This window comes from Triticum dicoccoides, chromosome 4A (assembly GCF_002162155.2).
Source record: "Triticum dicoccoides isolate Atlit2015 ecotype Zavitan chromosome 4A, WEW_v2.0, whole genome shotgun sequence".
NCBI lineage: Eukaryota > Viridiplantae > Streptophyta > Magnoliopsida > Poales > Poaceae > Triticum > Triticum dicoccoides.
In genome coordinates this window covers 597937015-597950250 of record NC_041386.1, presented here as the reverse complement: position 1 = coordinate 597950250, position 13236 = coordinate 597937015, and the positions used below count along the sequence as shown (strand labels likewise).

Genomic DNA, 13236 nt, shown 5'->3' with positions numbered 1-13236 from the left:
ATGGATTCCTTGAATTTTTCTGATAATTTTTCATATATAAATTATTTAATTTGGAGTTACGGTTGAATTTCTATGATTTTTAGAAGTTTTTACAATTTTCTGGAATTTCCTGAATATTTAGAATTAAAAAATAATTCCAGAAAATGAATTATGGCGTCAGCATGACCTCATGCTGACCTCAGCAGGTCAACGGGCGGTCCAGGTCAAACCTGACGTGTGGGGTCCACACGTCAGTGACTCAGAGGCTAATCCCGCGTTGACCCGGGCTTTGACCCGCTACGGGGCCCACTGTCAGTGTCACGGGGTTAGTTTAACAAGGTCATTAGTGCTAATTAGGCGTGCCACGTCGGCAGTCGCCGGAGTGTCGCCGGCGACGACCACGGCCGACAGCGGAGGTGCACCGTGCGCTCGCTACGGAGCACCATTTGACGTGCGGTTTGCTCCTACGGGTTCCTGGGAGAAAGGCGCATCTAAAGAGGCAAGTGACAGCAGCTGGGGTGGCCGGAGCTGCCGGCGGCGAGCCCCTTTGCGGCTGCCGGAGTTCGGGCAATCTCGGGGTCGGGGTTAGGGAGCACGGCAGGAGGAGCTGGGGCGTGCTACGGACTCCTAAGATCACGGTGAGCACGTCAGTGGGCTCGGATACGAGCTGGGGTGGCTGTGGCCACGGCCACGCCATGGCCGGCGGCGAGAGATTCTCGGGCAAAGTGGTGGGGCTAGCTAGAGAGGGAGGTGGGGCACGGGGAGAGGGGGAATCGGGTCGAGGGCTCACCACGGTTCTTCTGGTGCTGCTGGCGAGGCAGGGGAGGCACGGGGTCCGGCGAATCGACGGAGGGGAGCTTCGGTGGCCGGCGACGGAACGGCGATGGTGACGGCGTTGTAGGGCTTCCGGAGGGCCGTGGGTCGGTGGGGAGGAAGGAGGGGGTCGAGGCGGAGCTCCTGGGTGCATCGGCGAGGCTAGGGGTGCACGGTGGCTGCGGCAATCGGCGTCGGTGGCGGCGGCTCCGTTCGGGCCCGAGGTGCGGAGCGAGAGGGAGAGCAGGAGAAGGGGATGAGTGAGGGGGTCCAGGGGTTCGAGGCGGCGCCGAAGAGAAGGCCCGAGGCGTCGCGGTGGCGAGGGACGCAGGCAGGCAGGGAGGTGGCGTGGCGCCACGGCGCGCGCGTGCGCTGTCTCCCTCCTCTGCCTACTGGCAGAGGTAGAGGACGACTGGCACCAGGCCAGTGGGCTGGGCTGTCCACTGGGCCAGCCAGGTAAGGGCCCAGGTAAAACTCTTCTCTCTCTTTCTATTTCTGTTTTTATTTATTGTTTTCTATTTTGTTCTGTTTTGTTTTAGCTTAGTAAAATACTAAACCATTTTAATAAATTCTGTAGTTTATTATGTGGCTTACTAAAATATATACAAAGCCACTCACAAACTTCCAGAATTATTTGGAGTCATATTTAATATATATTAAATATAAATCCAAAGAAAATAGTTATTGGATTAATTCAAATGGCCAAAATAAATATCTCTGTGACTCCAAAAATATTGGTTTAAATTTTACCTCTCACCAATATTTCCATGGAATAACAGGAACATTTTCTTGGACTCATTTGATGAAATTTAAATGTTGGTTATTTTTAGAGGTCTTCTGAGGCTTTGAAAATTCCTCAATTCAATTTCATTTGAATTTAAACATGATGCTCACATGAGGTCTAGCCTAGTGCATTACCAGAAGCTAGGGATGTGACAACTCACCCCCACTAAACAAGAATCTCGTCTCGAGATTCAAGCGTAGGGTAGGCTGAAGGGGAAGCGCAAACTAGTATAATCTTCACGATCCCGGTTGCACTTCAAATGAACGTTGATTTGAACACCATCTTTTTCTTGTCGTCTTGCTCTGAGAACTCCAGCTAATCATGACAAGAAGAGGAAAGGAAAACTCTGGAAGGATCGGTCTTCTCGAAGATCGAACAACTCAGGATTATCTCCCGGAATGAGACATAGAACCATCTCTCGGGTTGAGACACGAGATACACATCAGGAGAGGTGGAAGAAACGGATGACGGAGGTTCACTAGGTGGACAATAATTCCACACTTAAGAAGGTGGTAAACGATCGTCAACGTAGCGAGGAGTTAAGTTGCCATGATACCACAACGAAACATCCTGGAGGAGGGTGATTCGTAGATTATTTCCTTAAGTGGCAAAAAGAATTACCTTTGATATAGAGATCATTGAGACTCTCTATATCAGCCCAAGGCAAGCACAAGCGATCATTTGGAGGGGGTCGGTAGAATGGCATACTCGGACTTGGATGATGTGGATTACCTTGTTGAAGACAACGTAATGGATGAATTTGCTTATCACCGGGAATGGAAGAGACCCATGGTAGAATGGCACATTGGCGGTGCAAGCTGGGAACAAAATGCAAATGATGGGAATGATTCTAGTAACTGGGGAGAACCCAACAATAGAGAGTGAATCCACTGTTGAGAAGGTCACAGCATTGCCGAGGGAACTGAGAGCATCCCAATTAGAGCCGATGATAACACGTAGCGCTTGTGCGTGCTCTCAAGAACTTGAGCATTTCCACAATCATCAAGGTTTTACCAACATCCGTGTCAAGGATCCTGGCAACACATCTTGCTACCACGATGAATGATGATGGATGATGCAAATGCAAAGGAAGATAATACTTCAGGGTAGAGCAGACCAGAAGCTGGATTGTAACTTGATCTGCAGAACACAACTACTTTGACCCAATCCTAGATATGGATGAGGTACTAGAGTTTGTTTCTCCAAGTCATTCAGGACAGAATGGCTTGACGTACCACAAGGGTAATAGGCATCGATAAACGAATGCATGCATACCCTTGGTATCAATTGATAGACGAGGGTCAGAATGCAACTAAAGAGAGCAACTCAAAGGAACATGCGATTTTCTGAGTTGTGGATGCATGGTTTAGCATGTCGAACGAATTCCACATATTTCTTCCGGATAACCCATGCAGAAAGGTAGAACTGGCAGAGTCACAATGTAGAATCGAGAACCCATCGAGAGCACTCTGATTGTGATCTTTCGATCAGCGAGGAACATCTGCCATAAGCGGTTCATAGTATTTGGAAGAAAGGAATACCACGAACATCGAGGACTAATGCAAAGGTTACTAATAACCTAAAGGAACGAGCAAAACTATCAACATGAAGCAAGTAGGGTGAATCTCGGGTTCAAAACCCAGGGATAGAATACCTACTACTAAATGGCATCACGGGATGCTTTCGATAATGACGGCCAGAGTCATCACACTGGAACATAAATCATGGCTAGACTACTAGATGATCCCCTGAGACACCTAGGGTCATAATAGTAACTCCAACATAATGTCAAGGCAATAGAATACCTCAACTCAACAATTAGTGTGATTGAGCTGGCATAAAGGAACATCGAAACCAGAGGAAAAGGATTTTGCAAATTGCTTCAAACTATTTAGAAACCTGGGATGACTCGGACAGCATAACGGCTGTAAATGCTCAGAAAAGGTTTGAGACATTCACAAGATGGTGGCATAACCACTCAGAAGCACGATATCAAGGTTTCGAGGTCAACAATTAACATACGGAAGTAGTAGAAACTGAACTCAAGCTTAAATCCAACAATCTTATAAGTCTACGGATTAGTAACACGTGATCCTGATAGAAAGAAGGGAAAGCCTAGTTCTTAATCCCCGTAGAAGAGAAGATGATGACTCAGATCAGAAGGCCATGAGGTATAAGGAGTAAAAAGAGCCTTACGTTCCATCCCACAATCAATTCCCTTATATAACTAAAGAATTTCTAGACTCAACTTCGACCAGTTTGGCTTGGTAATCCTACAGGCAGCCAGGCTCTGATACCAACGCTGTCAGGACCCCGACTCAATGCCACATCGATCTAGCATGTAACACCTCATATCACTTTGTGGCCTCACGCACGGTATTCCCACGGGTGTCGCCTTACCTTTGCCCGGGACCGTTTGCGCCTTTTGGCACACGTATATGACAGTGTCGCTAGCATCCATATGATAAGGAGCCCGGGCTGACATGGCTAGTCGTAAACCCAAAGTGGCACAGACTTACAGGGACAGGCATCCATGACCCAGCATCGAACGTGTCGGTCATCAGCGAGTGAATCCAGGCTGTAGCACTGGGCTAGTAGGACTCCGGTGAACCGGGCTGTAGCGGGCTAACAGGACTCCGGTATTCATCGCGTGACATTTCCCCGAAGGGACAGACACAGGAACGAAGAAGGACACATGCCGGCCAGCCTAAGTGTTCCGGAGCAGTAGCAAGCTACCATGGCTCGGTGGAAACACTAGGAGACATTTCCCCGTAAGAGAGGCTACTAAAGATAAACAACTAGATGGTCAGATCCCACACATACCAAGCATTTCAATATCATACACACAATATGCTCGATATGTGCAAATACAACATGGCATCACAACATGACTCTACGACTCAAGTATTTTATTCTATAGGCTCCGAGGAGCGAGATATTACAAACATGGGTCTCACGACCCAACAATCAGAGCATACAAGTCAAAGCACAAGCGGAAGCTATCGTGTCTGAGTACAGACATCTATAAATTAAAAAAAAGCTGAGAAGCCTGACTATCTATCAAATCCTGCCGCGGCACAAGATCGTAGCTGAGGTAACAAGCTAAACGTCGAAGACCACGCGGAAATACTAGTGAGACTGAAGTCTCTCTGCAAAAACATAAAATAGGAAAACGTGAGTACAAATGTACCCAGCAAGACTTACATCAGAACTATCTACATATGCATCATTATCAACAAAGGGATGGTGGGGTTTAACTGCAGCAAGCCAGCTTTAACTCGGTGGCTATCCTGAACTACGACTGCGAGTAACTTTTTTGAGGTGGCGCACACGAGTCCACATATTCACCATATCAATACACCACTATGGATCCGCTCCCGTCTCCCTACGAGAACGCCATCCATAGCACTCACACTTATCTTGCGTATTTTAGAGTATCCACTTTCACTTGTCTATGAACTGATATATGCAACCCAGAAGTCCTTTTCCGTGGACACGGCTATTCGAATAGATTAGGTTAACCCTGCAGGGGTGTACTTCTTCACACACGCTCTCACCACTTACCGCCGTTTACACGACATGTACTCGGCAACCTTCAAGCGGAAGCCCAACGTGGGTGTCGGCCACGGCCTGCCTAAACACTCAAGTCTCTAGTCCAGGTTTATCGCCTATTCGGGTTCCATCCATGAGGAGATCCGGCCGGAGTTTCGCTCACAGCCCCGAACGATGTGTACAGGGTTCCGTGACACCAAACGGGTGCCCGGTTTACCCGGCCACGTGCCTACCGCATCACAGCCCACCCCTACGGTCAGCGCTGTCCACGGCCTCCAGCATACTACAAACACCAGAAACTACTTGCAACTCCTGGACAGAGGACAAGGGTGATTAAGAAGCCGAGAGGGTCCATTGGTTTCGGGCCCAATGCGTGGTAGTAGCTGAATCATGGATCACAAATACAGAACTCAGTTCCTGAGGACGGCTGCAATGAGACAACCCACCATGTACTCCTACATGGCCTCTCACCGCTACCTTTACCAAATCGTGTTCACACACTTAGCTCACACACAGTAGGACATGTTCACACACCTCTGATTCATCCCCGATGAATCAGACCTGACTCAACTCTAAGCAGTAGCAGGCATGACAAACAAACATGAATGAGTAGGCACAACAGGGCTCAAACAACTCCTACTCATGCTAGTGGGTTTCATCTATTTACTGTGGCAATGACAGGTCATGCAAAGGATAAAGGGGTTCAGCTACCGCAGCAAGTAACAGATGAATCGATGTTGTCCTAATGCAGTAAAAGAGAGCAGGAGCGAGAGAGTGGGATTTTATCGGAATGAACAAGGGGGGGGGGGGTTTGCTTGCCTGGCACTTCTGAAGATAACATTGGGTCTTCATCAGTGTCAACGATCACATCATCGGTATCACGTCTATCGAGAGGGAACAAATACCGGCAACACAGAAGGGAACACAATCAATGCAATGCACAATATGATGCATGCTATGACATGGCAATATGAATGTGTTTTGGGCTAATGCAACTAGCAACAGATTAAATGAGGTTGGTTTGAATACAAGATTCAAATTCAAACTCCATATGTGATTATTTAAATGCCCTTTAATTGATTTGTGCTAAACAGCAGCTATAAGTTGTTCTAACATGCATGAAAATGGTACAAATGGATTCCTTGAATTTTTCTGATAATTTTTCATATATAAATTATTTAATTTGGAGTTACGGTTGAATTTCTATGATTTTTAGAAGTTTTTACAATTTTCTGGAATTTCCTGAATATTTAGAATTAAAAAATAATTCCAGAAAATGAATTATGGCGTCAGCATGACCTCATGCTGACCTCAGCAGGTCAACGGGCGGTCCAGGTCAAACCTGACGTGTGGGGTCCACACGTCAGTGACTCAGAGGCTAATCCCGCGTTGACCCGGGCTTTGACCCGCTACGGGGCCCACTGTCAGTGTCACGGGGTTAGTTTAACAAGGTCATTAGTGCTAATTAGGCGTGCCATGTCGGCAGTCGCCGGAGTGTCGCCGGCGACGACCACGGCCGACAGCGGAGGTGCACCGTGCGCTCGCTACGGAGCACCATTTGACGTGCGGTTTGCTCCTACGGGTTCCTGGGAGAAAGGCGCATCTAAAGAGGCAAGTGACAGCAGCTGGGGTGGCCGGAGCTGCCGGCGGCGAGCCCCTTTGCGGCTGCCGGAGTTCGGGCAATCTCGGGGTCGGGGTTAGGGAGCACGACAGGAGGAGCTGGGGCGTGCTACGGACTCCTGAGATCACGGTGAGCACGTCAGTGGGCTCGGATACGAGCTGGGGTGGTTGTGGCCACGGCCACGCCATGGCCGGCGGCGAGAGATTCTCGGGCAAAGTGGTGGGGCTAGCTAGAGAGGGAGGTGGGGCACGGGGAGAGGGGGAATCGGGTCGAGGGCTCACCGCGGTTCTTCTGGTGCTGCTGGCGAGGCAGGGGAGGCACGGGGTCCGGCGAATCGACGGAGGGGAGCTTCGGTGGCCGGCGACGGAACGGCGATGGTGACGGCGTTGCAGGGCTTCCGGAGGGCCGTGGGTCGGTGGGGAGGAAGGAGGGGGTCGAGGCGGAGCTCCTGGGTGCATCGGCGAGGCTAGGGGTGCACGGTGGCTGCGGCAATCGGCGTCGGTGGCGGCGGCTCCGTTCGGGCCCGAGGTGCGGAGCGAGAGGGAGAGCAGGAGAAGGGGATGAGTGAGGGGGTCCAGGGGTTCGAGGCGGCGCCGAAGAGAAGGCCCGAGGCGTCGCGGTGGCGAGGGACGCAGGCAGGCAGGGAGGTGGCGTGGCGCCACGGCGCGCGCGTGCGCTGTCTCCCTCCTCTGCCTACTGACAGAGGTAGAGGACGACTGGCACCAGGCCAGTGGGCTGGGCTGTCCACTGGGCCAGCCAGGTAAGGGCCCAGGTAAAACTCTTCTCTCTCTTTCTATTTCTGTTTTTATTTATTGTTTTCTATTTTGTTCTGTTTTGTTTTAGTTTAGTAAAATACTAAACCATTTTAATAAATTCTGTAGTTTATTATGTGGCTTACTAAAATATATACAAAGCCACTCACAAACTTCCAGAATTATTTGGAGTCATATTTAATATATATTAAATATAAATCCAAAGAAAATAGTTATTGGATTAATTCAAATGGCCAAAATAAATATCTCTGTGACTCCAAAAATATTGGTTTAAATTTTACCTCTCACCAATATTTCCATGGAATAACAGGAACATTTTCTTGGACTCATTTGATGAAATTTAAATGTTGGTTATTTTTAGAGGTCTTCTGAGGCTTTGAAAATTCCTCAATTCAATTTCATTTGAATTTAAACATGATGCTCACATGAGGTCTAGCCTAGTGCATTACCAGAAGCTAGGGATGTGACATTATGTCCTAAAGAGATGGACTAGAGAAGCACGCAATGGAAGTATACAAGATAGACAAGGAAGGAAAGTGGTAGAAAATCCAAAATTGGAAGCTCAACTTTGATACAAAGATACGTCTCATAGATTTCACGATATGGCATATGAAATAGCCAACTCTCCCGAATGTCGTTTGTTGTTAGAAAATGCACTTGATTATCTTTGGCCACAACTAGAGGATAAACTCAATGCATCAGCTACTAGTGCTATGAATGGATGTTCCAATGACCAAGAAAATTTTGATCCAAATGTGCAGCAAGCCAATGACTTGCTTAGTTCTGTAAAACTGAAGAAGGAGGTTTCATCTAGAAATTTAAGGAGAAAGCAAACTTGGTTTGATAAGTTACGCAAGGGGAGAAAGCAACCTAAATCAGCGGCAACAACAAAAAAGAAGAAGCAAAGGTAAGTTGCAGTATGTATGTACTATCTGTTGTTATTCATTCCTAAACTAACAAAATGATTTTTCATTTACATTGGCAGCAACAACTACAAAAGAAAAAAAGATAGTGTGCAGCCTCAAGTGCAAGTGGAGAATGATGGCACAAATAGAGGGAGTCCCATCGGAGAAAGTGAGAAGTGTCAAGAATACGATGCAATCGACAGCTTTACCGAGCTCTTGACAACTTCACGAGTTGACGATGCTATCTTTATGATGATCTGATCTAGTATCTTCAAAGTTGTTAGGCAGTATTTTCGACAGGTTAACTACAGTATTTTGGGGAGTTAATCAGTCTTTTTTGGCTGAAGTGTACAAGTGAAATGGCCTGCTTTTGTGTACATGAATGATTACTCAATATTGGCATTTCTTGCTGTAGCATTCGAATGTTATGTGCTACAGCCTTTTAATGTCAAATGCTATTGGATTCGGTGTCAAATACAATTGAATTGTTCAACTTTGGTTGCATAATATAGTACTGTATAATCTGTTCAATTTTTTTGGGTTACAATCTGTTTAAATCAAACTGAATCGAAGCACGCTGTATCGTTGTTTGCTGCTAGACTGTACTGTTGTTTGCTGCTAGACTGCAAAACTGCTAAGTCCTGTAGTTTTTGCCTGTGTCTCACGTAGACCGTTGGATGTGTTTTGGATGAAGATTACATGGCTAAAGTTACATGGCTAAAGTTGCAGCTTGTCTCCCTGCAACAAACGACAACCACTTGACAAGAGTGGTAAGCTATATGAAAAACATCAAAAAAATCCCTGCAACAAACGACTGACACTTCCAAAATTCCCAAGCACCCGAGAATTAGCAGACACGTTGTTTGTTTGTTTGTCGCATCGCGACAGCCGGAGAAAAATTGATGTTTCCAATAAACAACAGTAAAAAAGCTAGCTTCAGTTGGTCAGTTGCTGCCTTTTAAGGGCATGTTACGTGTTGGTTAGTCGGGACTGCTGGCGATGCATCATAATATGGCCATCTTCGTTTCATGTCAGGTCAGACGGAGAGGAAGCTCTTGACGGCGGCCCTGAAGGTGCGCGCCACGGCGGCCCAGGCGGCCTGCGTCGGGTGCACGTCGTCCCAGTAGAAATAGCGGCCGGCGTCGTCGCATAGGGTGTACTGCCGCGTGCCGTTCTCGTCCTCCTCGCCGCAGTAGCCGTCGGGGCGGAAGCTCTCGCAGCACGGCCGCAGCGTGCTCTTGAACCTCTTCTTGTCACTGTCACCATTGCTGTCGTCGAGGAGGAATGCGGCGAAGGGGGTGTGGACGTCGAGGAGGAGGAAGGTGCGGTTGTTGGGGTCGAGGGCGCTGAGGACCGACCGGAGTGCGGCGTTGTGCTGGGCGGCGCCGGCGTTGGCCAGCGGGTCGCAGCCGGTGTAGTTGAGCAGGCGGGTGAATGTCGGCGTGCAGCCCATGGGGTGCAGGTTGGTCACCACCACCCTGCGCATCCCCGTCTCGTCGCGCAGCCGCCGGAGCTGCTCCCGGAGCTCCCGCACCACCGTCGGGATGTACGCGATCGCCGCCTGCACGGATAGCAGCATTACAAAAACTCCGTCAGTCAGTCATGGGTAAGGTTGACGCCTGGCATTAACAGATAGTAGCAGCGCGGTTGTTGCATTGCATGGTGATCACGTACGCTGGTGCCGTTGTCCTTGTCGGCGGCGTAGGCGTAGTCGTTGCCGGAGACGACGACGAGCGCCGTCCGCTTGCTGCAGCCCCGCTGCTGGCAGTTGTGCATGGCCTGGAAGAGGTCGATCTGGGCGCTGATGTTGCGCTGGAAGTTGCCGGTGTCGAGCACGCCGGCGCCGCCGACGGCGAAGTTCATGCCGCGCGCCAGGGTCTCCGGCGACGCGTGCCGCCGTGCCTTGTAGGCCACCGGCGTCCGCATCCCCAGCGCCGAAGCTGCACTCACATTCATATGCCGCGTCAGACCAAAATAGTCTACGTCGGTGACAGTACAAAACACTCATCTGAAACATGCTTTCTCTATCCAAAAATACTTATCGAAGAAATGGAAGGAGGAGAGAGTAGATTAGTGTTGATCTCATGGTGTAGTATAACTATTTGCCTAACCTGAAAATTTCATCTCAGTCACTTTCATCAGGACCACCAGATCCTCATCCAACGGCCAAAAAAAACACACATTTTACTTCCTCCCGGCCCCTCTGCCATGCGCCGCTCTGCCCTCCCCATCGCCACCCAAGTCATCCCTGTAAGACTAGCCACAATGTTACTACTCTATGTTAAAGTCATCCCTATGTTACTATTCTATGTTACTATCTCTATAGTGGGTAGTAACATATATGTGATAACATACAACACTTTATTTATTAGGCTATAGACTCATCTTGCCTTGATATGTGTGATGTTATTCATACTAATAGTAACTAGCTATGTTACCACATGCCTCTCTTTCTTCATTTATTACTTGCCACATCATCCATTTTATCTAGATATGTGTGATGTTACTACCTATATTACTTCCATTGTGGGTAGTCTAAGCCACACCCCGATCAACAACTTTAGTAACAAACCGGTAGACCCTGACCCGCACCCGTCAAATTTCGGACTCACTCCCGCCGGATCTCCTCATCCATGACCGGCGCTCGCCATCGGTGCACCTCACAACGTCCTCATGCAATGCAGAAAATGACCGACGCTCAAATTGTTTTCAGGTTACCTGACGTTTAGCAAGCCTTTATACCTATTATAAACTAATACTAGCAACTAATTAATCTAGCTTTTTGCTGGAAAGGGGAAGATGCCAGGGGTGTGGCTGGAGCCGGGAATATCTTATTGTCCCTTTCTCTGACATGGAATGGAAGTACACCAAGTTCTGGCATTAGTAGTTAGCAGATTCAGATTTGCTACTAGTAGCTTTTAAGACCTTTTTTGGTTATATAAATAAATAAGCTAAATAATGTGCATGGCGCACATGGCAGCACGTAGTCAGTACGAGAAAGATCTGGCTCGCTAGTGATCTACACCGTACACATTCAAATTTCCTGACGAAACAGAGCATCGCCATCCATTGCCTGGGGAATATGCAACGCTATAGTTGTGTTTATATTATGAGTTGTGATTACCATGCAGTTGATACTCGCAGTGTAGGTGTAGGTGAGTGCGATGCACCACCACCCTAGCGTAGCCTAGCTTACGTCGCTGTGGCTAGCTGCTTTGCAACAAAAATGTCGGTCTGATGGTGAGAGGACCTGCCGGCGCTTCAGACAAGCCGACACACATGGCTCCTCCATCCATCCCTGGGACTCTGACCGGAAGACTAGAGAGAATTGGAGTTGCACTGGACGGATCTGCCTATGGTGTGTGTGCCCTACTACTACTACCATGTCGTGTCATGTGCATGCAGTGCAACGAGTGGTAACAAGGGTAGTTAGTAGGTGAAGGAACCAGTCCAGATTCACGAGGTTGGGCGTACGCGCAGGTGCATGTGCGCGCGTGGACTGATGGAGTTATTAGTTCCATGCATCCTCCATGTGTGTCTGTGTGGGCACAGAGGTGCAGATGCATGGAACAGGGAATGGCGCCGGCCGGCGTGTGATCCGGCCAGCCGCCGGCCATTTTGCCGGCGGCAAGCAACTCATGCATCTGGCATATCATGTTGCACCCAACTGGTAATTTCGAAGAAGATTAGTTACCGGCCGTCCGGCGATGTAGAACTCAACGGATCGGAGCCAGCCTAGAGATGTATCTATTGGACGGACCTTCCCTTCCCTTGGATGATGATGACGACGACCCAACGACCAACTACTGGTAATTAATAGTGAAGACTAGCAAAGGAGGAGCAGAGTGTGCTTGGTAATGCTTACCGACGAAGTCGGTGAGGACGCGGCCGTCGGAGAAGCGGCCGGCGGGGCGGCGCGGGAAGGTCTTGCCGTAGGGGTCGTACCAGGCGTGGGTCAGCTCCCGCCCCAGGTTCCCCAGGTTGCCCGTGTCCGCGTACGAGTCGCCGAACACCCACAGCTGCTCCGCCACCTCATGCTTCCGATGATGACGATCACGACTCCTCCCCTGCTGCTTGCTCGCCCACTCGCCGCCGGCAGGGCAGCCGTCCGCCGTGGACGCCTCCACCGCCGGCAACAGCGTCACGAGCACCAGCAGCATCCCAAGGCCTTAAGTTCATCAGAGAGACAGAGAGCAATCAATGATTGTATGCCCGGGCAGAGAAGCAGAGAGCGAGCAAGAATTGAAGCGAGAGCCAGCGTGGTTAGCTGACGAGCAATAAATGGCATCTAGCTTTACAGGGTGGATCCTTTGGCTGCTTACAGAGAAGAAGGGCTCCCGCGGCGGCCACCGACGGCGAGCGGCTCCGGCGACGCTCCATGGCCTCGCGGCGCGCTGTGGAGGAGGTGTGGTGTGTGGCCGCTTCGCACCCGTCTGGCGCCCTGCCAGCGATGGCGCGGTTTGTGGTGTGGAAGGACGGAGAGGGATTCCCCGCAAAAGAAAAAAGGAAGGACGGAGAGGGATGGGCCGGCCCGCCGGTGGGCTGGCGGTATTTATAGACGGCGTGCAGCTAGCTGTACGCCATACATCTCCCTGGCCGCGATGAGAACACATGGAGACACGCCGGCAATCAGCGGACGCCGCCATCAATATTCCTTCCCTTCTCGAAACCCTGGAACGGCGCCCATGTCTGCACCCCTGCATGCACGCATGGTCAAACACGTACCTGTATGCCGACGCTGTTTTTGATATCTTTTATAATTTGCCGGGATTTTCCGCGTATATTTGACTCGGGAGTGCGTACGTATAT

The 13236-nt window shown here is 49.6% G+C and overlaps 1 protein-coding gene across 1 annotated transcript; it reads right to left on the bottom strand.

Annotated features, from left to right (window-relative positions):
- Positions 1–9203: 9203 nt before the first annotated feature.
- Positions 9204–12934, bottom strand: LOC119287173 (GDSL esterase/lipase At5g03610-like). Its single transcript, XM_037566695.1, has 4 exons — positions 12750–12934; positions 12293–12595; positions 10102–10367; positions 9204–9988 (listed from the first exon to the last, which is right to left on the bottom strand). The coding sequence occupies exons 1-4, from the start codon at positions 12805–12807 to the stop codon at positions 9464–9466; spliced, it is 1152 nt and encodes a 383-aa protein (XP_037422592.1). The 5' UTR covers positions 12808–12934; the 3' UTR covers positions 9204–9463.
- Positions 12935–13236: the final 302 nt, after the last annotated feature.